The 23,995-nt window shown below is 40.1% G+C and overlaps 1 protein-coding gene across 10 annotated transcripts in view; it reads right to left on the minus strand.

Moving 5' to 3' along the window:
• The window catches only part of Cobl (cordon-bleu WH2 repeat protein), a 228,956-nt gene that overhangs the window by 92,370 nt on the left and 112,591 nt on the right, over positions 1–23,995 (minus strand). For all 10 annotated transcript variants that reach the window (XM_085692229.2, XM_087909188.1, XM_085692224.2 and 7 more), the window contains one exon: positions 17,885–18,058. In XM_085692229.2, the coding sequence (XP_085548355.2) occupies positions 17,885–18,058 (174 nt within the window). The remainder of the gene's footprint in view (positions 1–17,884; positions 18,059–23,995) is intronic.

Here is a 23,995-nt window from a genome sequence, read left to right on the forward strand (position 1 = left end):
TTTTGATAATTTTGGAGCATCTCACTTGGCAGGGTTGGGTAAGTACCAGGAAAGACAGGGTACTCGTCACTGGTGGTGCCTAGCAAGGGATTCTGCAGTCTGAACTTAAGAATTTAATCTTCCTGTCAGAGAATATGCCTACATTTATTGCAATTTCCTTCCAATTAAAGCATAATTTCTAGGAGGGAAGCGTCAACTCATGAGACTCAGCAGGTAAACAAAATGTCCATGTCTAAAAGAACAGAAATTTGGAATATGCTAGAAGGTCTTTACCCAGCAGTACACACACACACACACACACACACACACACACACACACACACACGCCTAAACATCTACTGGGGAGGTGACTCAGCAGCAGAGCTACAGAGAGAAGAGATTCCTAGCCTGTCAAGCTTCCTGCAAGTGGTGCTGAGAGCTTCAAGGTTGTAGCTTTCATAAGCTGTCACAAGTGCTGGGGTAAGCATTCTAGTGATGCACCTGCTTTTGAGCCATCTCTATTCATTATATTCATTATAATAACCTCTCACCCAGATTCCTCATAGTAACCTAATGAACACTCATTGATCCATCCTATTGGGAACTGGTATACAATCATTACTTTGGTCTGCACTGGGGTTCTCTCTCTCTTTCTCTCTCCCTCCCCGTGTGTGTGTGTGTGTGTGTGTGTGTGTGTGTGTGTGTGTGTGTGTGTGCATGTGTGTGTTTGTGCACTGGATTTCCTAAGAACAGTCTGTCATACAGTAACAGCAGACAACAGAATAATGATCTGTGTACACAGACATGTCTGACAGAAATAGAATTCCAGAAGTTCCCATCTAGGAAGATGGATAAAGGATAATTTCTAAATTAACTGATAAAATTATTAACCCTGAAGCAGGAGGTAAGAACACACCTGGGACCTGAACACATTATCTACCTACCCCCAAAGTGTGGGGAAATGAAACAAAGAGTTCGCTGATCTATTACTATTAATTGGTAGAAAATGACTGCATTTTCTTCATGCAAAATCTAGGCTTTATGTAGTATTTGGGGACTCTGCTTTATTTGTAGGTTCCTTTGAAAGGCTGAAAAGAGTCTAAGCAAATAGCAGAGTGCTATCTTGGTTGTCTAAACCATACTTTTTTAAAAAGAATTTTTATAGGTGGGTGTAGGTATGCTGGCAGGGAAAACCACATCTATCATCACAGTGTTTGGTAATTCAAGAAAGAAAAACACAGGACACTCTTCACAGAATGTTAGGAGAATAAACTAAATATTAGCAAACCCAGACCTTCCAGGCAACCAGCCCTAAGCAAAGAGGGCTAGAAGCAAGGCAAGAACACAATTACTGGCTGGGTATCAGAGATGATAATATAGTCACATAATATGGCTCACACATTAACCAAGCCCCATTTTCCTTCCCACATTAAGAATAAATCCTGTCATGTAGTGTAAGTCACTCATGTTCCATGCCCGTCTGTCACATGGCCTAGGAAACACATTAACTAGACCTGCTTCCCAGAAGTGGAAGGTCTCTCTTTTCCTAGCAAACCATAGAAGAAACACTCCGCTTTGCCTGAAAGGTGTAGGGATGGGTGAGAGCAAAGTGTATACATCAGGTTTTACCTACAGCATCCACTAACTCTCTTGCCTAAAGGATTTGGCTCAGTCCTCATTCTCCTTTATTACCTCCTCTTTCTGCTCCCTAAACTACAAAACTGAAGTTGTCTATTAAGTATTTTCTTCTTACATGACTTTAGAAAATGCCTAAGCACAGGATAAAAATGTGTTCTTAGCTCTTAAATGGATATTTAAGTCTAATTTCCCTCCCTACTTCCCATCATAAGCCAGGACTGCGTTTTGTATTTTTATATTCCCTCTCTTTCTCTCTCTCCTTGTCTCCTCCCTTCCTCCCTCCCTCCCATCTTCCTTCCTTCCTTCTCTGTAGCTCATCTAACATTCACATGGACATAAGGTTACAATGGCTCCAATATCACACCTTTAATCCCAGCACTTGGGAGGCAGAGGGAGTGTGGTCTACAGAGCAAGTCCCAGGACAGCCAGGGATACACAGAGAAATCCCGTTTTAAAAACAGAAACAAGCAAACAAGCAAACAAACAAACAAACCACCACCACAGCAACAACAGCAACAAAATCCCTTACCTAAAGACACAAAGACAGAAGATGAGGGAAACAATCATTCTAATCAACTTTCTTTAGTTTCTTTTCCTGTTGCTGTGAGAAAATATTCTGAAAAAAGGCAACTTAAGGGATAAAGGGTTTACTACTCTCACGGTCCACCATGACCGGAAAGTCATAGTAGCTGGTGTCTGAAGGAACAAATTATATTCCATCTACTCCAGAGCAGAAAAGGGGGTGGAAAGATGCAAAGAGCCAGATGTTAGGAAGAACTACTGAGAAAGAGTGTCTTCTGGACATGAAAAGGTTCACGTATTCATGATCTCACTGCAGCTACGGCTACTTACACAGATCCAAATGTGGTGGTTTGAATGAGAATGCCCCTCAGAGGCTCAAATATTTGAGGACTTGATCCCAGATTGGCAGACCTGTTTGAGAAGGATTGGGAGCTGTGGTCTTTTTGGAGGCGTGTCACTAGGGATGAACACTGAAGTTTCAAAAGATGCTCCATTCTCTGTCTCTGTCTCTCTCTCTTTCTGTTTTCTACTTGTGGATTAAGATGTGAGTTCTCAGCTATTTCTGCCCCATGCCTTTGCTCCTCGATCATAGACTCTAACCTCCTGAAGCCATATGTCCCAAACTAAATGCCTTTCTGTATAGTTTGTCTTTTCCTCTTACTTTATTAACGTTGGTTGTCTTGGTCAAGTTGTTTTTTTATCACAATAATAGAAAGAAAAGCAACCCACCATTTTCTTCTCTAACTGTATAATACAAAATGAGATTTCTTTATGCCCATAAAATATATGGAATCCTGAGTCTCCCAAGTCTGACCTTTGATCTCTATTTTGTCTCTAATGATATTCGGTACATGGGAAAGAGATAATTTTCAGATTCTCTGGAAAAGCCTCCGTATCCTAAATGTCAACATATTTTCAGGGACACGTCTCAGCTTCCTGGGGTCTGCATGAGAAAGCATCTGCAATCCAGGAATGAACACAAAATCTTTTCAACCACCAGAAGTTCACCAGCACTGGCAAAGAATAGATCATGTGATTCTCACTGGCTCCCAGCCAACTTCATAAACATAAGCATTTGGCAGGCTGCCAGCTTTCCTTACAATTTTATCTGTCAGCCTTAAACCCAGGAGAATGTTCTGGGAGAGCTGTTTTACTGCTCGCATTCTGACCAACATCGTGAGTTCTTGAACTGTGAATGGTGGGGTTACCAGAGGCAGCCATGACAATTGTGGGTACCACTGAGTCCTGTTCACCCTCAACCTTAGCTACTCTCTTTCTTTAACTTTATTTCCTCTGCCAGCCACAAAACTCAGCCAGCCTTCTTTTGCTTGTGTTTCCTTGATTTTTCTTTCTATTTCATTTGTGACTAATCTATGTCTTTTTATTTAAAACAGGTTCCTCATGATGGTATTTTTACCTGTTCTGACAATTACTTTAAAAAAAATACAAGTTTTAGTCTGTGAACAGTGTAATTGTGAGTATGGGTGGAATCAAGTATCTGGGTATCATTTCTCCTTCTCCATTTTCTCCCCTTTTTGCTCCAATGTTGCTTTGTATTTAACATTCTTGTTCTCTTTTGCTTATTTGACTTAGCAAACATACTAAGAATATAATACTATGCACTTTTAATTCTAATTTCATTCACATCAAGCATGCTATAGTAGGTCTGTGACAATTTCCACAAGTCTAGCATTGGTCAGAAGGTCTCCAAATGATTCCCATGGTAAGATCTTTGCATAAAATGTTCATTGATATAGAGATTTACATATGTGAAAATACTTTCTAATTTTTAAAGCACTGTTATTGATAAACAGGTTAGTCCGTTAGTTGATAAACCCTTCATTGATAAAGCATGTCTTGTTGATAAACACATTGGCCCTTCAAAAGTTCTTTATCGTGTGGACAGGCTATTTTACCTCACAGAAACAGAAGTCAGAAATGTTGACTATTAAGTCCTTTTGAATGGCTTGTCCAAAGTTGTTAAAAATGCATAGATTAGAAGAGTACCTCTGAACTATTAAATTTAATATTAAATTTTATGTCACTGTGTGTATTAGTAATGCATGTATGTATGTGATGTGTATGTGTGTGTGTGTGTGTGAATTTGTGTGCATGAAAATGAGTGTGCAAATGTCATAGCACATGTGTAGAGGTCAGAGGACAACCTTAAGTGTTAATCCTCACCTTTTGCCTTAAGACAAGGTTTCTTTGTGTTTTTTTTTCTGATTGTACAAACCAGGATAGCTTGTCCTCTAGGTTCTGAATTCCCCTGTCTTCCCCTCTCATATCTCCAAAAAAGTGCTAAGATGACAGATGCTCATGCCATGTACTCTTTATGGGTGTGTTGGAAATTTAAACTCAGATACGGATGTTTGCATAGCATGTCCTTTTATGTACTGAGCCATCTTCCAGCACATGCTCTCACTCCTAATTCACTGTAGCTACCTCAGCAAAGATACACTCCGTGCTTCCAGGGTTCCTGTTGCAATAGGGTTTTTGGCAACATATACACACAAGTGTGTGTGTTTGTGTGTGTACACACGTGCGCACATTTGTGTGTATGTGCATATATATGTATGTATGTTATGCATGTGGAAATGAATACATTAAATACGAGAGTGCAAAAACAGAAAGAAAACAGTAGCTTTTTAAAACTCACATTTATCAAAGAAGGTATCAAAGTTGTGCTGACAAATGTAACAATAGTTTTATTTATAAAAACCACATGGATCTACCATCCTAACCATTTTTACATGAACGGTAGTGCATGGTATACAATTAGTCCTCAAAACTCTTCTCTCCTTGCAAGACTTGTTCATTCTTCTTTCTCCCCACATATGACAGCCACCACTGTACTTTTTGCATCTATAACTTGACCACACTGGGCATCTTCTATAAATGGCATCACATTTTGTTTATCTTTTAGTGGCTAGCTTACTTCAATTAGCATAACACCTTCAAGGTTCATCCATATTGATCCAAGTATCAGAATTATTTCTATTTTTAATGTTAATAATTCATGATACAGGTACACTTCATTTTCCTTACTTATTCATCTATTGATGGGTTATTGGGGTCACTCTCACTTATTGATAACAACGAATAGGATGAGTGTCTAATATTTTCTTAGACCCATGTTTTCAATTCTTTGGGGGTACATGCCAGAAGGAGAACTGCAGGACTCAAATTTTGATGTTCTGAGTAACTAACAAGCTCTTCATCATGGAGACTGTGGCATTTCAACTTTTTACCAAAAGAATACACAAGTTCCAATCCACCTACATTCTTGGCGCTTTGCTTTTTCCTTTTCTGCTTTTTCTATTAGTCATCCCAGTAAGTGTGAGTTCATACTGTGATTTTTATTTCATTTTCCTAATGATTAGTGAAACTGAACATCTGCTCACGTGCTTGTTTTCTCTTTGGCTATTTTCTTTGGAAAATGTCTACCAGTGCAATTATAAATTTTTACTGTTAATCTGTTGTTGCTAAATTCTAAATTATCTATAACTTGCTAAATTCCAAATTATCTATAATCTAGATGCGAATCCCTTATTAGATATAATTTTTAAATATCTTCTTGAGTTCTCTAGGTTGCTTCTTTAATTCATCAGGTAGGTCTTTTGTTGTCAAAAGTAAACATGTCACAGACACTAAAATTTCATGAGACTGGTTGAAGAATAAACCAAAAATCTCAAAACATGGAGGTTATTTAACTACTCCAAACCCCAAACAGAGATCAACCTGAGTCCAGAATGAAAGTTTAATACAAGATAATCCTGCTAACTCGGAATTTGGGTCCAGCTTCCAAAACAGACCATGCATCCAAGAAAGAGAGTAGGGTACTTCTCACTGCAAGTTTAAAGTGTGGGTTTCTATTCTTCAACTCACTTTTCCTAGTGCTGATTATCAAGGTAGTTGGAAAGAATCATTAAAATACTTAGATATAAAGAAGCAAGGGGAATGGAGAGAGGGCTCAGGGGTATATTGGGCAATACACAACTGCATAGAGCTCCAGCAGAGGTCTGATGACCTCTTTCAGACACTAAAGGAATCTACACTGACATATACGACCCCTCCCACACACGTATATACACAGTTAAAAAAATAAGAAAATAAACACTAAAGAAGCAAGATGTGAAATTAAGAAAGATAATGAAACCACGATTTCATTTATCTCTCTGTTGAGATGGTTGACGGGCAAACCCAATGACAAAAAACGAGAAAGCACGAGGCAAAGAGCCACACTGAAACTGCCCCGCTTCCCTTTTCCACTGCCCATAAAAACTGTTTCCCACTGGGAAATGGGCATTGTACCTCTCACGTTGGTTTTAGCTGAAGGTCTCTCTAGGATGCCACACTTTAATGATATCTAAAAATAGGTAAAAAATCTAATCTCTTTCAAAGCTACAGTTGTTGCTTTAACAGTAAGTGTCAGAGAGGAAAGAATCCACAATCAAAAGGTAGGTGTCCCGCAGCTAAAATAGCTGCCGTTTCCTTCCACAGTGCACTCTCAGTATGGCCGCCCTGTTGTTTCCACTGAGGAACTTCCTCTGTGGCCTGTTTTCTACAGTGGAAGGGAGACGCCCAGGTTCTTAGGGATGTTTATGTTGGAAAAGAGCCCGTCTTCCGCCATGCCGCTGAACACAATGCTGTGTGCCCTCCCTTTCTCCATCTCCACAGAAGAAGGAAGCCTCCCAAACACCAGAGACATCTCTGCACTTCCACTGACCCAACACTTTTGCCATGAATGTTGTGTTATGTTTCCATATGTTAGATATCAATGGAGCCTCTACTAGGGTACCCATACAAAAGGAATAATCACCAATCCAAATAAATAGTTTTGTGCTAGTTTGGTTCATTTCCTAAAAAGAGAAAAACTTAACACGTGGGACATTTAAAGATTAATAACATACTTCCTTGTAAATGTGAACCCAATGATAGTTAGGCTAGGTCCAAAGAATTTTGTTTCTTTTTTTCTGCATTTCTGTCAAGGTTTGTGAAGTCTCTAATACCACATGAGTACATAAACAGACTTGAAAATTGTGTGGAAGTCGTTAAATAAATTCAGCAGTTCAGAAAATACAGAGAACTACCTTTCAGCTACTGTATTAGATATATTAATAATGCATTTGGCTAGCCCTACGGTAATGGCTTTAGAATGTTATGCTTTTAAGTATGAGCTCTTTGTGCATATGTCTACATATTCAACTAATTTCACCAAGTTCCACTTTTATATGATGCCTTTTATCTTTCATTAGTTTTCGTTACATAAATTTAAATACTCTAATAAAAATAGTTTTAAAAATAATGTGAGCTTAAATTCTTAAATTTATGTAACGTTGAAACCTGTAAGTCAAATGTAGTTGGATACATTTATTTAAAATGGTTCTCTCAAGAGTCCAGCGCCCTTCATCAGCATTATGCCCGTCCAAGCTAATGTTTTGACAAAGGATACATGGAGGTGAACTGATTTTTATCCTATTTCTGCCAAGTGTTCTCCTAGTAAGTTTACTTCTAGGACCAAAGAAATGAGCTACTGAGAAAGTTCGTGGCACTGACAGCAGAAAGAAGCTGTTTATGAAAAACGCATGAGTGATGTGAAATATGGAGTAGGGAGACCATCTTCCTTCAGCATTTATGGACCTTCCTCATCTTTCCAGATGGACCCTCAGACAGCAAGCACACACTCTCCGTGTCAGCGGTGAGTAAGCAAGCGTTTCCATTTCAAGTGCCCTGTAACCCTCAGCATCTCCCTGACAGGCAGGTTCATGGGAAGGACCTCAGAAGTACAACGTTCTTTGCTCTGTCACCTTACCAATGTCAGAGCTGGCAAAGGACGCAGCTCAGACTCACCCCAGCATGTTCCTCACTCAGTCAGCTGACAGGTACATATCTCTGTGATGCAATAGGGATTAATTTCAATGGTAATATGTAGGAAAGACATCAGATAATATATTTTTGTCACTGACTGGCATGGCAGTTGCCCCGTGATCTCATTTCTTCTTTCTAAGTTATTATTTCTAAGTTATTATTGGCAAAATGAAGACAACAACTGTACATTGTTGAAGAAGGAACAACTAGTAGGCTACATGAGATGGTGGGCGTAAAGGTCTTTGGACCACGACAAAAGATGGATTGTTATTAAACCACTATAATTATGTGTATGAGACCTGGAGGCAGCTAGATGCAGGGGAATTTACTGCCAAATAGTTACAAGAAAGTACTGCCATTGGACATTTGTATATTTGTGATTTATCTGGCACAGCAACCAGCTTGGACTTTGGGGTTTTGCTTTCCTTTGTACTTCTTATATGATAGACTGAAGATATTAGTGAAGAAAGGTACAGATGGCTTTTTCTCGTAAGCCTACATGTTGGGGGCCAAGAGAAAATTGAAGTCAAGGGAGGGAGCAGAGAATGACAAGAGAAAAGAGCTGTCTTGGTTTCTCTTCCTGTTGCTGTGATCAAAATTCACCCAACAGCAGCAGCACAAGAGAAACCGTTGATTTCAGCTCCCAGTTCAAGGGTATAATGTGTGAGCTTAGAACAGCTGCTCACATCGTAGCCAGCATCAGGAGTAGAGAGTGATGAACCCAGGGGTCTGCTCGCCTGTCCTCCGTTTATAGAGTCCAGAATGATGGCTAGGACATGGTGTCACATAAAGTGGAAGTGTCTTCACACCGCAATTAATGCGAGTTAGATCATTTTCCACGGGCCAAACCAGAAGTCCACCTCTCCAGTTACTCCGGAGTCTATGAAGTAGATAGCACTAACCATCTCACAGAGGCCGTGCTAGTCTTATTGGCCAAGCTTACAGCCACTCCATAGTAGCAGGATTCTAGAGCCCACCTCAGGCCAAGGTGACCTCTCTGGAGAGCAGACAAAATGTGTTGCTTTCAGAGGCGGTCTTGGGCACCAGCTTGCAGAGTTTTTCCACTAACCCAGCCCACTTTTCTAAAGTCTAACCTTCCCTTCCCCTTTTCTATTCCTTCTTTGAACAGTAGACTAGTGCTTAGTACACTGCAGCTCTCCCCTGTCCTCTCTCTATCTATACTTTTGTATGTCTTAATCTCTACAACCTCCTTTTAAAGAAGCCATGTCCACATTCTGGGTTTATCTTATCTTTCCTCCACAGTGCCTCTCTTCCTTATGGTCAAGACTGCATTAAAATACTGTTTTTAAAACCAACTTATGCTTCATAAAGAAAAGAAAACCAGCCTCTAGGGCTGAAGATGTGGAGTTTTTGCTTAGTGTGCATAAAGCCCTGAACTGGAATGTGTGGGAGACATGCCAGTAATCATAAAACTCAGGAAGTGAAGACAGAAGGGTCAAGAGTTCAAGGCTACCCTTGACTGGCCCAGTACACTGAGTAAACTGGAGGACAGCCTAGGCTATGAGACCCTTTCTCAAACAAGCAAGTAAACAACAACAAAAAAATGACCTTTAAATTTGATGATAAAACAGACACTTCAATTCTTTATGAAGTATTCCTTCTGAAGTGCCCTCAGCAGTTTTATGATTTTCTGTAATAGTCTAACCACTAAATCTAAGAAGGAGAGAAGTTTTCAGTTAAGTTTCTTACATCTATGATCATTCTGCATCTTCACATAATATGAGATATTATGCTTCTATGTGCATACTTTATGGAAACCTGAGAACAGTGAATGGCAGTTCCTGGTCTTAGGGTAGAGCCTTGTATTTCACCAGGATTTACTGAACAAAGAAGCAACACCATCACAGAAAACCTTACTTTGGAAGATATTAATACCTGTTCATAACACAAGCCTTTACATTCTGTTTTTATCATCAACATTGCTAATCATTTTCAATCCCGATGGCAATGAGCCCAAGATTTCATCAAAAAATCTCTGTCATGCTGGAAGTTTCCAGTGTTGAGCATTAGAAGACAACATTTCAAATAATATGATGTGAAAAAAAGTTTCAGTAGCTTTAAAATATTTTCCTTTTTATCATAAAAGAAGAGATATATAGTTTGACGGGCATGGAAGGAGGTACATATTAACTGTATACTTATATAAGGAAGAAATAGTTGTTCATTATGTATTTGTGTATAATGATAACTGAAATGAGACAACACGATCTAGTAAACTTCCCCTGGTTGTTTCTGATCATTTGATAGAGATAAAACAACAAAATGAACTTCTTTGTGATGTGCACAGCTTTGGGGAAATGCAGGTGTCAGCAGACCTCGGGTGGAGGGTGTTGTTGCAGTCTTTACTGGACAATGAAACCACCCAGAGAAGAATGTCTTGTTAATAGATTCTACCCAACTTGAAGACCAGGACATGGGAGGAAGGGCAACCCTTTTCTTCATAACTCTCTGAAGGTACTGAATAGTGGGTGGTGGGCCTGTCCTTTGTGGTTAGGAACCAAATATAAATTATAATAAAAGGCACATATATGTTGAAGATTCATAAGACTGATCAGCTTATGAGAATTTCTAGATAGTGGAGAACTAGAATGTTACAGGTGGAAAGTTGACATCGTCTTGGGCTACAATAGTGCACCACCCACCCCTATCTGACCTAACATCCTTCTGACAATCGGATAAAGTTTTTGGAGTATATTCACTTGGTTCTTTCTCAGCATCTTAAAGTTACAGCAGACACTTCCCACTTCACTGTACCCACTTACCCAACATCATCCCTACCAATGTATTTGCAGAATATTTATGAATTTTTTGTTTAATGACTCTTTTTTTAAAGATTTAAAAAATATTTTATTGTTTTTTTAAAATAAATTTATTCGATTAAAAAATACCAATCCAAGTTCCCACTCCCTCCCCTCCTTCCATTCCCTCCACACACCCTCCAACCTCACCCCCATCTACTCCTCAGAGAGGGTAAGGCACATAGCTTTGTGGAAGGTTCAAGGCCCTCCCTACTATATCTATGCTGAGTAAGGTATACATCCAAAGAGAACAGGATCTCCAAAAGCCAGTACATGCAGTAGGGATAAATCCTGGTGCCACTACCAGTAGTCCCCCAGTGTGCCCCAGCCATGCAACTGTCAATCACATTCAGAGGGACTAGTTTGGTCCTATGCTGGTTCCTTCCCAGTCCAGCTGGAGTTGGTGAACTCACGTTAGCTCAGGTAGACTGTTTCAGTGGGTGAACCCATCATGGTCCTGACCTCTTTGCTCATATTCTTATTCCTCCCTATCTTCAACTGGACCTTGGAAGTTCAGTACAGTGCTCCGATGTGGGCCTCTGCCTCTGCTTCCAGCAGTTGCTGGATGAAGGTTCTATAGTGATATTTAAGATATTCATCAGTCTGACTACAGGTCAAGTCAAGATTGGGCGCCCTTTCCTATTGCTTAGGGTCATCCTTGTGGATTCTGGGAATTTCTCTAGAGCCTAGTTTATGCTAACCCTATAATGGCTCCCTCAATCAAGATAACTCTTTCCTTGCTCTCATCTCTGTTTGTCCTCCATTTTGACTATCCCATTTTCTCAAGTTCTCCTCAACCCTTCCTTTCTCCCCTCCCTCCCTTTTTTCCTCCCTTCTCCCCCAAACCCCCTGCACCCAGTTTTGGCAGGTGATCTTGTATGTTTCCAATTCCCAGGTGGGTCTATATATGTTTTTCTTTGGGTTCAACTTATTACTTAGTTTCTCTAGGATCATGAACTATAGACTCAATATCCTTTGTTTATAGTTAGTATCCACTTATGAGTGAGTTCATACCATATTCATCTTTTTGGGTCTGGGTTACCTCACTTAGGATAGTTTTATCTAATTACATCCATTTGCATGCAAAATTCAAGATGTCATTTTTTTTAACTGCTAAGTAGTACTCTAATGTGTAAATGTACCACAATTTTCTTTATCCAGTCTTTGGTTGAGGGGCATCTAGGTTGTTTCCAGGTTCTGGCTATTACAAATAATGTTGCTATAAACATAGCTGAACAAATGCTTTTGTTGTATGATTGAGCATCTTTTGCGTATATGCCTACGAGTGGTATTCCTGGATCCTGAGGTAGGTTGATTCACAGTTTTCTGAGAAACCTCCATACTGAATTCCAAAGTTCTTGTAGAAGTTTGCACTCCCACCAGCAATGAATGAGTGTTCCCCTTACTCCACATTCTCTCCCCCACAAACTATCACTGGTGTTTTTGATCTTAGTCATTCTGACAGGTGTAAAATGGTATCTCAGAGTTGTTTTGATTTGCATTTCCCTGATGGCTAAGGATGTTAACATTTCCTTAAGTATCTTTTGGCCATTTGAGATTCTTCTATTGAGAATTCTCTGTTTAGTTCTGTACCCCATTTTTTAATTGGGTTATTTAGAATTTTAATGTCTAATTTCTTGAGTTCTTTATATATTTTGGAGATCAGTCCTTTGTGTGATGTGGGGTTGGTGAAGCTCTTTTCCCATTCAGTAGGCTGCCTTTTTGTCCTATTGACTGTGTCCTTTGCCTTACAGAAGCTTCTCAGTTTCAAGTTGTCCCATTTATTTTTTGTTGCTCTCAGTGTCTGTGCAATTGGGGTTATACTTAGTAAGTGGTCTCCTGTGCCCATGCATTGAAGACTACTTTCTACTTTCTCTTCTATCAGATTCCGGATGGTCAGATTTATATTGAGGTCTTTAATCCATTTGGACTCGGATTTTGTGCATGGTGGTTCGTGTAACCAATTTCACAATGAAATGAATTATTTGGGGCAACTAGAAAACATGTTCCCAAGTCATGGTCACTCATATTTGGTTGAGAACGAACTGGCTTTTTTTTTGTTCCTTTTCTGTAATGACTATGTTTTACATCAACAAAGCTGAGAAAGGAAAACATCACTACTAAAAGGGGAAAAGATGCCAGAGTTATTTAGCACACGAATATGTCCCAGGGTGACATTTTAATCATATACCTGGCCTTTCAAAGCTATAAATATTTGATTTTTAAGTACGTTTGGTCTAACTCTGACTAGACCCCCACATCCCTCTCATGACAATCCTTCAATCTCACCTCCACACAAACTTCCCCTGCACCTCCTTTGTACACTTCGCACACTTAGGAACACAGGCACACAGGTGATCTTCCCCCAGGCTCCTCATTCTGACTATTCCAACATGATCCTGTCAACACTGCTTATTGTTTTCATTTTACAGAGGGGGACACTGAGGACCAGAGAGAGAATGAGGGATAGATTTCAGTCAAGCATGTATCTATGCTCATGATCAATCAATGCTTTGCACAAGACAGCTGTAAACCAAGTGGGAAAGCTATGACCAGACAGAAAAGAAAAAAAAAATTCTCCCTGGGGAATTGCTGAAGACAGTACTCAAGTTGTAGCCCAAAGATAGGTTCAGAAAGCTGAGATCCCATCAGACTCAGAGCTGAGGTTTGGGGACAAGCCATTGTAGCATCAGGCGAAGGACAGATGAGACATGGATTTCCCAACAAAGAGGTAGGAGAAGGAAAACGGACATTTTCTTTCTGCTTGATGAATATTCTCAGATCCCAGTGCGCACTACTTTTGAGTTCTAAAATAAACTCTAGGTGTCAACTTGTATGGTAGTTTTTACAGGTGCCGCTTGGTATCCATTTTGTATCCACAAGGATACAAAAATCTGCCAGGGTTCACATCATCCCTTATTCAGAATGGCAATATATTTGCATATGACCCATAGACATCTTCCTGCAAATTATGTCTAGATTAACCAACATAACATAAATGTTATGGAAATAATATTTTTTAGGGGACAATAATAAAAAAGAGTGTACACATTCAGCACAGACACAATGTTTTCCCAGTTATTCTGACTCAAGGTTGGCTAAATCTACAGATATGGAATCTCTGAGTATGTGAAGTCAATTGCACATAATGATTATTTTGAGGTATTATATTTGTTCATGTTGAGATAAACTTTCTGCTGCAGACTTTCTCCATACATTACATTGACTGGTCAGGTTCTGAGGGGAGACAGTCAGGGGTAGTTTGCCAAGCACCACTGTAGAAAAACGGACGTGCTAAGTTGAAAACACTCAGGTTCCTCCCAGACTTGATGAATGAGAACTCTGGTGTCAGGGCCCAGAACATGTGTTTTCAACCCTACTCTGTGTCTGTTCACGTTCGAAAAATATTGACTCAGCACCTAGTGCAGGACCCACATAATATATGACCTCTACCTTAAAGTTCCCCATAATACAGCTAATGGGCAAGATACTATGGCTGAAGCAAAGGGCTCTGAAAAGAGGCCCCTCCTGGAGGGCGGATGCCTGTGTGCCCACTCATCTCAAATGCTCCTCAGAGAAATTTGTATAAAGGTGGCATCGCTTATTTTCCAACTCCAACATCTCCAGGGAAATCTCTAATCAAGAATTACCTTTAGACAGAAATACCGAGAACCAAGTCACAAGTAATTTAACTAAGCAAAAAAAAATAATAATTATACACTTTTTAAAATTTCAGATAAAATGGAACAACGCAAAATTATTCTACCTTTAAGGCACTGATAGGTAAAAATTTAAATTTGCCACCTAGTTGATAAGAAAAAGAGACATGTAAAGATGAAAACCTAAATATTCTCCTAAGCTGGCCAAGTCCTAAAACTAAGCATTTTCTCCGTATTCAGGATTTTGGTTTGAGTAGCAGCTACACATAAATAGGGTTTTCAAACAAGCAACTTATCTTTAGATGAAAGGAAATTCATTAAAAGAAATTGATGTCCTTCCCAACAACCACAACAACATAGGTTTTTGAGTTCTTTTCTCAGAAACTGGTAAATAACAAAATATATTTCTTTTAAAAAAGAAGCATGTTCATAGGAAAGGTTTCAAGGCAGTCTGTATTTCACCCACACAATTAAAAAGGAAGATGGTTTCCAGCAACCAATTTCCCGACTCATTCTGTGCCAAATAAAACAGATTTCAGTAGAAGCTTTTACTGCTGCAGAGGGAACTCTGTTCATTCTGCAGGGGAGAATGGACTGTTTATTTTCCATTTAAAGTTCCCAATTCTCCAGTTACTATATGTTTTTCTGCTCCAGCAGACTATCCAGTATGAGTAACTAAATTAAGTTCAGAAAAACAAAACACAACATCTTTGTATAGAAGACAACGTTGAAATGTTGATGTAACATCTGTGCTACATCACATTAAGGTTTCTTATTGAAGAAAAGTATCTACATAACCCTGATCCCGGAATACATATTTTTTTTATCATAAAAAAATCTATCCAAACCAAAAGGAAAAATGACATCTCAGGGGTAACTGGAAATGGCTAATGTTATCAATATACCTAGGTGTTTTTTTTAAAAGTACAGAAACTAACGAAGAGATGAACTATGGTCATAGGAAACAGCTTCACATAGTGGTTATATCATTCCATCAAGCGTGGGACAAACTGATGTACCCCTGTGACTAAATTTCCTTTAATCAGACAGTGGCTGCAGCTCTACAGAAATCTCAAAAGAAACGAGTGTTTGAGACAAAAAAAATCAGAACATCTTCTCTAAAATGTATTGTAGCATATAGGATTCTGAGATAAACTTCTAGTGACATGAGTAAAGGGCCTGCCTGTAGAGGTAAGACGTGGTCGCTGATAGGCAAGGTTAAGAAGGCCTCTGAAAAAAATAAACACCTTTGGACAGGCATACAGACAGGCAGACAAGGATGCTGTGAAGGCTAGTCTGCATTGTCAACCTGATTTGATTTGGAAACCCACTTCTGGCTATGTCTATGATGTCATTTCCAGAAAGGTTGAACTGAGGAAAGAGCCATGCGGAGTGTGGATGGTATCATCTGATGAACCAAGGCATGGACTGATGAAAAAGGAAAAAGAGCTAACCTCTCCCTGCTTCTTGATAAAATGTAAATAGACATCCATTCTCCTACCACTATGATGTATCTGCCATGCTGGACTGCATCCTCAAACTGCAAACCCAAACAAACCCTTCCCACTTTAAGTTGATATTTGCAGGTATTTTGTCATAGCCATGAAAAAAATAACTAACACATATGTTAAGGAAGATGTCAGAACCCTGTCACCGTAACCTGCAGCTGTCATGAAGACCCAAGGCAAAGCCTCAAATCCTGGTGGAATGGGCATTGTTGCTAGCATATTTAAGTATATTTTCAGGGAAAGACATGTAATGACTAATGCAAAAATGCTTAAAAGCTAAAGACTGTCAGTGTTGTTGAGAGTTAGGATGCAGGGACAGAGCAAGGGATGCCAAGGCATCAGGCAAGAAGGAGGAAGTGAAGTCCATCAGAGAGCCAAAGGATGCTCAGCAGCCTCATGTGATGCCAGAGTTCAGGGTATGCTTTCTCCCCCTGAAGCTGGGATGCAGGGCCAGTTGAAACAAAGCAGTCAATGAAGAAAAAGGCATTCTCATCCTCAAACTGCACCTTAGCATATGGATGGTGATGCACAGCTTGGAAGAGTCAAAAGGTATGAGCCTCTCTCGGGTACCTCAGAAGTGGTCTCCACACTTCACCCAATTGTGGATGTGTTTAGAAAAGTAAAATTTCACGTTTTTTTTCCTCCAGTATTTCCTTCAGAGTTTGGAAAAGAGGAGTACCTAATCCTTGCCCCAACACCTACACAGGACATAGATTGCAGAGATGCCCGAAATCTTAGTACCAAACTACACACACACACACACACACACACACACACACACACACACACACACACTGTGCTTCCACACATATTTACTTTGAGTGTCTCTTTGGCAAATACCAACTGCTTCCATGCTTCTATTACGATTCTTTGCTCTCGGGCCATAATTAAGTCAAAGAAGAATGATGTGACTATAACACCGTAATACGATGACAGTTAGTCATAAGTGAGGTAGCACTTGGTAACTAATAGATGGGAGGTGCATACAATATAGACACACTAGTCAAAGGGATGGCTCATTTCCCAGCTGGGTAGGGTATGGCTCTGAGATTTCATCATGCTTCTCAGAGAAGTGTGGGAGTTAAATATATAAACTACTTCTAGAACTTTCTATTTAATATTTTTTTGGAGTGTGGTTAGCTGTGAGTAACAGAAATATCAGAAAATGAAATTATAGTTCATATTGTCACATGGCTCCCTACTCCTCGGAAGAGAGGGCTTGATATTTTAGGCATCGGCAGGTAGCCGAAAGAAAGAGGACAGCCAGAAACCATGAATCACGGAACTCACTGCTAAGGATGTGATCTTCAGGGCAACATCTAATGACAAAAAACCTTAGAAGTCTTTGCGCTGCTCTGGAGACAAACAGAGAGTGGCCTTCTTAAATACCGGACCTATGAAATAAGCCCTATAACATATTAAAAGCAACATAATACTGAGAAGTTCCTGTTTTTCTGTGAGTCTGAATAATTTGAGGCATCTAAGTTACATACTTTGTCTCTTTCACAAGCCTCGGCTTTCTAGAAGCACCTTTATTTGGGCAATTTGTCTCTTTCACAAGCTTTAGCTTTCTGGAAGTACCTTTATTTGCGCAATTTCTCATCTGCAATCTCTCTGACACCCTCCAAAACTTCAGTGCTAAAATAAAACACACGTTAATCTACAAGCACTGGGTCCTTAAGAACCAAAGACCCTAAAAATAGGTTTCTACCTTAGTAACTGACACGGAGTGATGTCTCACCTTTACTTCTAAACAAAGCTCAGATGCTCACCCTGAACACAGCTCGCTAAAGTCACACAAATAAAGAATTCAGCATTTTCAAGGATCTGCAGTGGGGTAACTGGGTCAGTGAAGAAATGCTTTGGCCATGAGAGGTGCATCTCCTACCTTTTCTGATGCTTTGTCTTGACTCAGGAGTCCTGGGCTCGGAGGAGGAGGGGCTCGGCGCTTCTTCATCTCTGACTTCATAGACACTCCAGAGATGTTGCCCAGTGAGAGGGAGGGACCCAGTGTTAGGGACCGAGAATGCATAGATGGTGAGTTGGGTGTTGTTACGCAGCCCTGTAGGGAAAGAGGCAGACAACACCTCATCAATAAGGTGACTTCTCTCTGTTCAAATGCCCAAACTTTAAACAACCCACTCTAGTTTCTAATGGCATCTATTTATACTGGCAGACATGAAGGAACTGAAGCAAAACACCTATTAACATTCTTCTAGGCAACTTTACAACTTTCCAAACCTATGCAGTAGGGTCTACTTCTTTAATTTTACTGATTTTTTTTGAGGATTTTATGTGAGCATATAGTAGTTATATCATTTTGTCCCTTCTATTTCCTCCCTCTAATTTCTTCTGTGTTCCCTCCATACTCCTCAAATTCATGACATCTTCTTTATTATTGCTACACACACATACATACATACATATATATGAACATAAATTTGCAAATACAGCCTATTAAGTTCATTTAGTGTTGTTCATATGTATATGTGCTTAGGGCTGCCTGCTTGGGATTGGATCACCTATCAGAGGTCATCCCAGGAGCAGACAGATTCTCCCTCTCTCAAAAGTCAGTCACTGCCTATAGCTTCTCGTTACAGGTAGGACCTTGTGCGATTTCCCCCATTCACATTGGCATGTCAGCTGGTATTGCTATTTTCAAGTCTTGTTTAGGCAACCATACTGTCAAGACTTCATGGGTATGTCTCAATCACGAAGCAATCAACTTATCTAAACCTTTAAGAACACGTAAGAGCTAGAATCACTTGGCATTTCCATCGAAACTGTAGGCTTAAATCATCTACCTTAAAGCTTTAACATGTCACATTAGCCATCTTAAAACTTTAAGGTGTCACAGAAATGAATTCTTAGAGATTACAAAGGAGGAACTGCTGAAGCAGTGCATTGCATTGGGGAGGAAGGGCAGTGGTTTACCAGAGACAAATATTTCACCCGTTTTCACTTTCTTCTAACCTTCAAAAGTTTTATAAAAATATGACAGTGGATCCTAAGCACCATGTTTGGAAGTCTGTCAGACCAATAGTGTAGAACCAGGCAAGAGTTGTTTGTGAACAAATATATACCTGCTGCTCTCAACACACTAGCTTGTTGGTCTCTAAAAACAATTTCCATTCATGATAAATGAGCTAAGTAACATATCCATTTTCTTTCAATCAACTGTTGCCCAAGTTTCTTAGTAGGAAAAGAAGATACAGCACTGCTCCTCTGTCTCTTATAATCTTTCTGCCTCCTCTTTCACAAGGTTCCCTGAGTCTTAGGTGTAGGACTTGCTTCAATGCTCTCTACAAGTCTGCATTTTGATTCTATTGCAAAGATAAGCTTCCTTGAGGAGAGGAGAAGAATTCACTTATCTGTGGGGACCAGAACAAATATTTAGAATGCAGTTGGATACTGTACGGGTTTAGTAAAGTGGTGAATGTAGGTTCTCCTCCAAGATTCCTGATCTCCCCAGCCCCGTGTAGTCAGTTAGCTTTCCAGTAACATACAGGATATCCCTCTTGTTAGGCAGATCTTAAGTCCAATAAGAGAACTGTCGGTTACCAACAAGGTATTTGTGACATGAATGTACCCTTATAAGTGTTACCTAGGAATGTCAGAAGTTACAATCATAAAGTCTCACCAACATGATCTAAAAATGAGGTGAACGAGGACAATAACAATAGAAATATTAATACAGATAGGTGACAGCCCAAAAAGCCTCAAAGCTACACCAAGAATTATAGGCAATGAAGGAATGCTGGGAGTGTGAGAAATAGCCTCTTCAGGGAAGAACATTTCAACCTGTTAGCCAACACCAAACATCATCCCTGAAAACATACATACAAGTAACACTATGTGGACTGAGCATGTTGTACCTATGTATTTAAGAATATAAATGTGTGTATATATATATATATATATATATATATGTATACACGTATATATGTGTATGTAACAACAATTAAGGAAGAAAGAAGCCATAAACTTGAAAGAGAGCAAGGCAGGGTATGTTGGAAGATTTGGAGGGAGGAAAGGGAAGGGGGATATGATATAATTATATTATAATATCAAAATATAAAAGACATAATTTAAAGAAGGTAGATTTAAACCTTGCTAATAAGTCAGTGTGTAGTCTTCATGATATCGTATGTTTCATAAAACAGTCAAGAAGGAACTTAGCCATTTAAGGTAAATTACAGCTTACCTACAATAATGTCCAGAAAGTTCTCTTATTTCTCTAAGTAGACATTGCCAGGCTTTAAAATAAAATGAAAAACACTCATCCTAGGAAAACTTAAAGGGATAAAGCTCAAGCTTTCTTGATAAAGACATGAGCATGGTCATTTCTTCAAAAGCAGGAACCTTGCTGCAACCAAGATCAAGAACTCACAGAAAGACATGCTGAGGATGCAGCATGGCCAACCTCCCACCTGTGCACCAAGACCAGCACCTGCAGGGTCCTCGGGCCATTCTTGTGCTTAGATTCATTAGCAGATTATTTCTTCAGTGATCTGATCTGGCTTTATGCCATGCCTAGCTTACCTAGCTCACGATCTTAGGGAAAAATTATACTCTAACTAAAAACAAAACAAAACAAAACAAAAAACCCAAATTTTAATTTACACACTCTGCAACTTTGCCTTAAAGGTTTAGACAGTGTTTGAAAGACCTGCTAATAACTGAAATGGTGAGGCTGCTCTTGTGATATTAATATTCAGGAAGGGCTGGCTAGGCACAGGGCTTGGGCACATTGGACATACCAAATGCATAACAAAGGCAGTTGTGAATTTCTGGCTCAGGAAAGAATTTCAGAAGGAGCCATTTCAACTGCAAGGCAAACAAAAGGCACTCTCTCTGCCTCAGTAGAAAGGTGTTTATATCCACAGGCTGTGTAACACTGCTCTGACTTCTACCTTTCAGATGACCCAGGTATTTGGTACCAGTCAGATGGAGTCAGTGGCAAGGTTCACCTTCCACCTTTCCCTCTGGCTTCACGAAAAGCTCCTGCCAGCTGCTCCAGCATTTATCCTTGCAGAGGTCACTGATTCTGTATAGAAACCATCTCTCTCCAACATCCTTTTGAGCACACTTGCCAAACCAAAAGCAAGAAAAAAGGAATAAACCGTGAATTCATATTTTTCAAGGTTCCCCAGGTAATTCTTCGCGCTGTCAAATCACTGCTTTCAGCGTTCTCACTCATCTCTGGACCCCTGGAGTGCTGTGTTCTGTTGCTAAGGAGAAGCTGGCGAAGGCCAGAAATATTCTGAAATTGAAAACAGCTTTGTACACAGGCTAATGGATAGCACTAATCAGCTTGGAGACAGCATCTTCTCCCCTCCCGGAATATGGATGCAGGGCAGACTTGGTGGCCTTGAAGAGACAAAGGATGCAAATGAACTGAGAGGCAGTTCTGTTTCTCTGACCCGAAATGGAAATGTTCGGGCTGACCCACCAGAATTCTGCAGCTCAGACTTTCAGCTACGGTTGAATACAGGATTTCTCAGAATAGACAGGCAGGACCAAGAGAACACAAAATAGAACCCTCATTCCTTGGACATTGTTTTTTATATATGCTGAAACCCTTAGGGAGTTATTGTAGTTTTGTGCTCATAATACTAAATTCACAAACCTGTAGAATTGACTGTGGATTCTAGTTTTGTCCTCTTCTGTGGGTCCTGGAATATCAGGGTCTTACCAACTGTGAACCATCTTTAGTTAGACACCCAAGGATAAGTAGTCACATAAAATTGGTCTTTCTCTAAGCAATAGAGGAGAGGGTGCCAGAACTGGTCTTATCTTGTAGTCAGACTGATGAATATTTTAAATACCATCATAGAACTTTCATCGAGCAACTGATGGAAACAGAGGCAAAGACATGCAGCAGATCACTGGACTGAGCTCCTAAAGTCCAGTGGACGAGTGGGAGGAGTGAGAATATGAGTCAAGACCATGATGGGGACACCCACGGAAACAGTTTACCTGAGCTAATGGGAGCTCACCAACTCCAGCTGGACAGGGAAGGAACCAGCACAGGTCCAAACTAGTCCCTCTGAATGTGAGTGACAGCTGTATGCCTGGGGTAGACTGTGGGACCACTGGCAGTGGCACCAAGATTTATCCCCATTGCTTGTACTGGCTTTGTTGGAACCCATTCTCTTTGGATGGATGCCTTGCTCAGCTTAAATAAAGAAGGGAGGGCCTTGAATCTTCCCCAAAGCAATGTGCCTTACCCTCTCTGAGGAGTGGATGGAGGGTCAGGTAGGTATGGGTAGGTGGAGGGGAGGGAGTGGGAACTGGGATTGGTATGTGAAATGAAAAGATTGTTTTCTTTTTAAAAATAAAATTAAAAAGAAAAGAGTTGGTCTTTCTTTTGAGGTTATATTACTGTGTGTCTTAATATATTACTGTTCAATTTGCTTTCTTGCTAGCAATTAAGTATTATCGTTAACAGGAGGCTCAGCATATACTTTTTACATACACTAGAATGACAGAAAAATCTGAAGGTATTATCTATACTCTGAGACTAAAACATATGTAAACATTATCCCATCCTAATATCTGAATACTAATAACTCTTTACTGAGATGCTCCCTGGAACTACATATTGTTTTTTTTATTAAAAAAGATGTGGAATATGACTTGGTTTATTGCTGTTCTAACAGCATGTTCAACTAGTTAAAATCGTGCAGAAAAATCTTTTCTTCCCACAAAGTAAATTAACAAAGGAGCAGCTACACTCAAACTATTTTTTTCAAACCTTCCACATTCTCGTCACCAGGAAAGGAAGGTAAGGGACAGCAGAGGCAGACAGGGGAAGGAGGCCTCAGCAACTTTCATTCACAGAAGGGTAACAATGGTTTGGCTAGCTGTGCACCCAACTCCCTCCTGCATTTTGCTCCAACCTCTGTGCTAAGCTGAATGCTATCATCTCCCAGGCTCTCTTGTAGCTGTGCACACCTGTGTTCTTAAACTCTCTCCAATAAAACGGACATGTACTTCATGTCTCTCTTCTCCAGAGAAGTATCTAACCATAGTCACCAAACATAGTCCCCAAACAGAGCCACCCTGGACCTATGTTGTGCTAAACATAGGCTGCTGCTCCCATGTCTACCTCCCACAACTTTTCAGGCACGGTGAGAGTATCATATCAAAGCCTCTGGATTTTGGAAACTTGTGATAACAGCATATCTTTCTCTATGAATGTAGCCACTATGAGAAGCTATTTGAATGCCATGAATGTTACTCTAGAAAAGAAAGCCCGAAGGAGGGCTATGGCACAATTTTAAGTATTTCCCTAAGCAGAAATTTGTTGAGGCTGTTCAGTGGATCTGCGAAGCACAGACCAGCAACTGTGAGACACACGGGATAGACCTCATGGGTAACAAGCAGGTGAGGCCATGAAGCAGACCGGCTTGAGAGCCGCAGAGAGAAGGTAGCAGAGAGAAGTTGTCATTGCAGTGTGCAGTGGAAGAGGTGATATTTTAAAGGGGACAGTAGACCTGGGGGGATGGTATTTTAAAAAAAATCAATATCCTTGTGATTCAACCAGAAAGATTAGACTGAACCCTTTCTCTCCTCTGCTTCTGCCATATAAATTTTCTGCAGGACATGGGATATCCTTTTCCTCTTGAGAGTCAGCATTCTCAACAATGCAGTGAAGCTGGGGTCACCGGCGACATCTGTGCCTGGTCATCCTGACCGCAACCCCCACGGGCTGGAGATGGCGGATGCTGGGGAGGAATGGGCACTCATCATTTTCCACAAACACCCAGTAATAATTGAGTGCACTGCTCTCTCCTTTTAAGGAGGGAGCCTTATACTAGATCTCGGCATTAAAAGCTGCCTTGCAACTGTGACAGAGGTTTTTGCACTAATAAGCTCCTTATTTTTCGTGTGCACCATAGCTTTGCTGAAACACAGCATTCTGCTTTGGTGAGGAATATAAATACTAACAAATGAGCGCAGAAGTCCACTTCGTTGGCTGTACTTGGAACACGAC

This window comes from Myodes glareolus, chromosome 8, assembly GCF_982192425.1.
Source record: "Myodes glareolus chromosome 8, mMyoGla1.1, whole genome shotgun sequence".
In the NCBI taxonomy this organism is placed as follows: Eukaryota; Metazoa; Chordata; class Mammalia; order Rodentia; family Cricetidae; genus Myodes; species Myodes glareolus.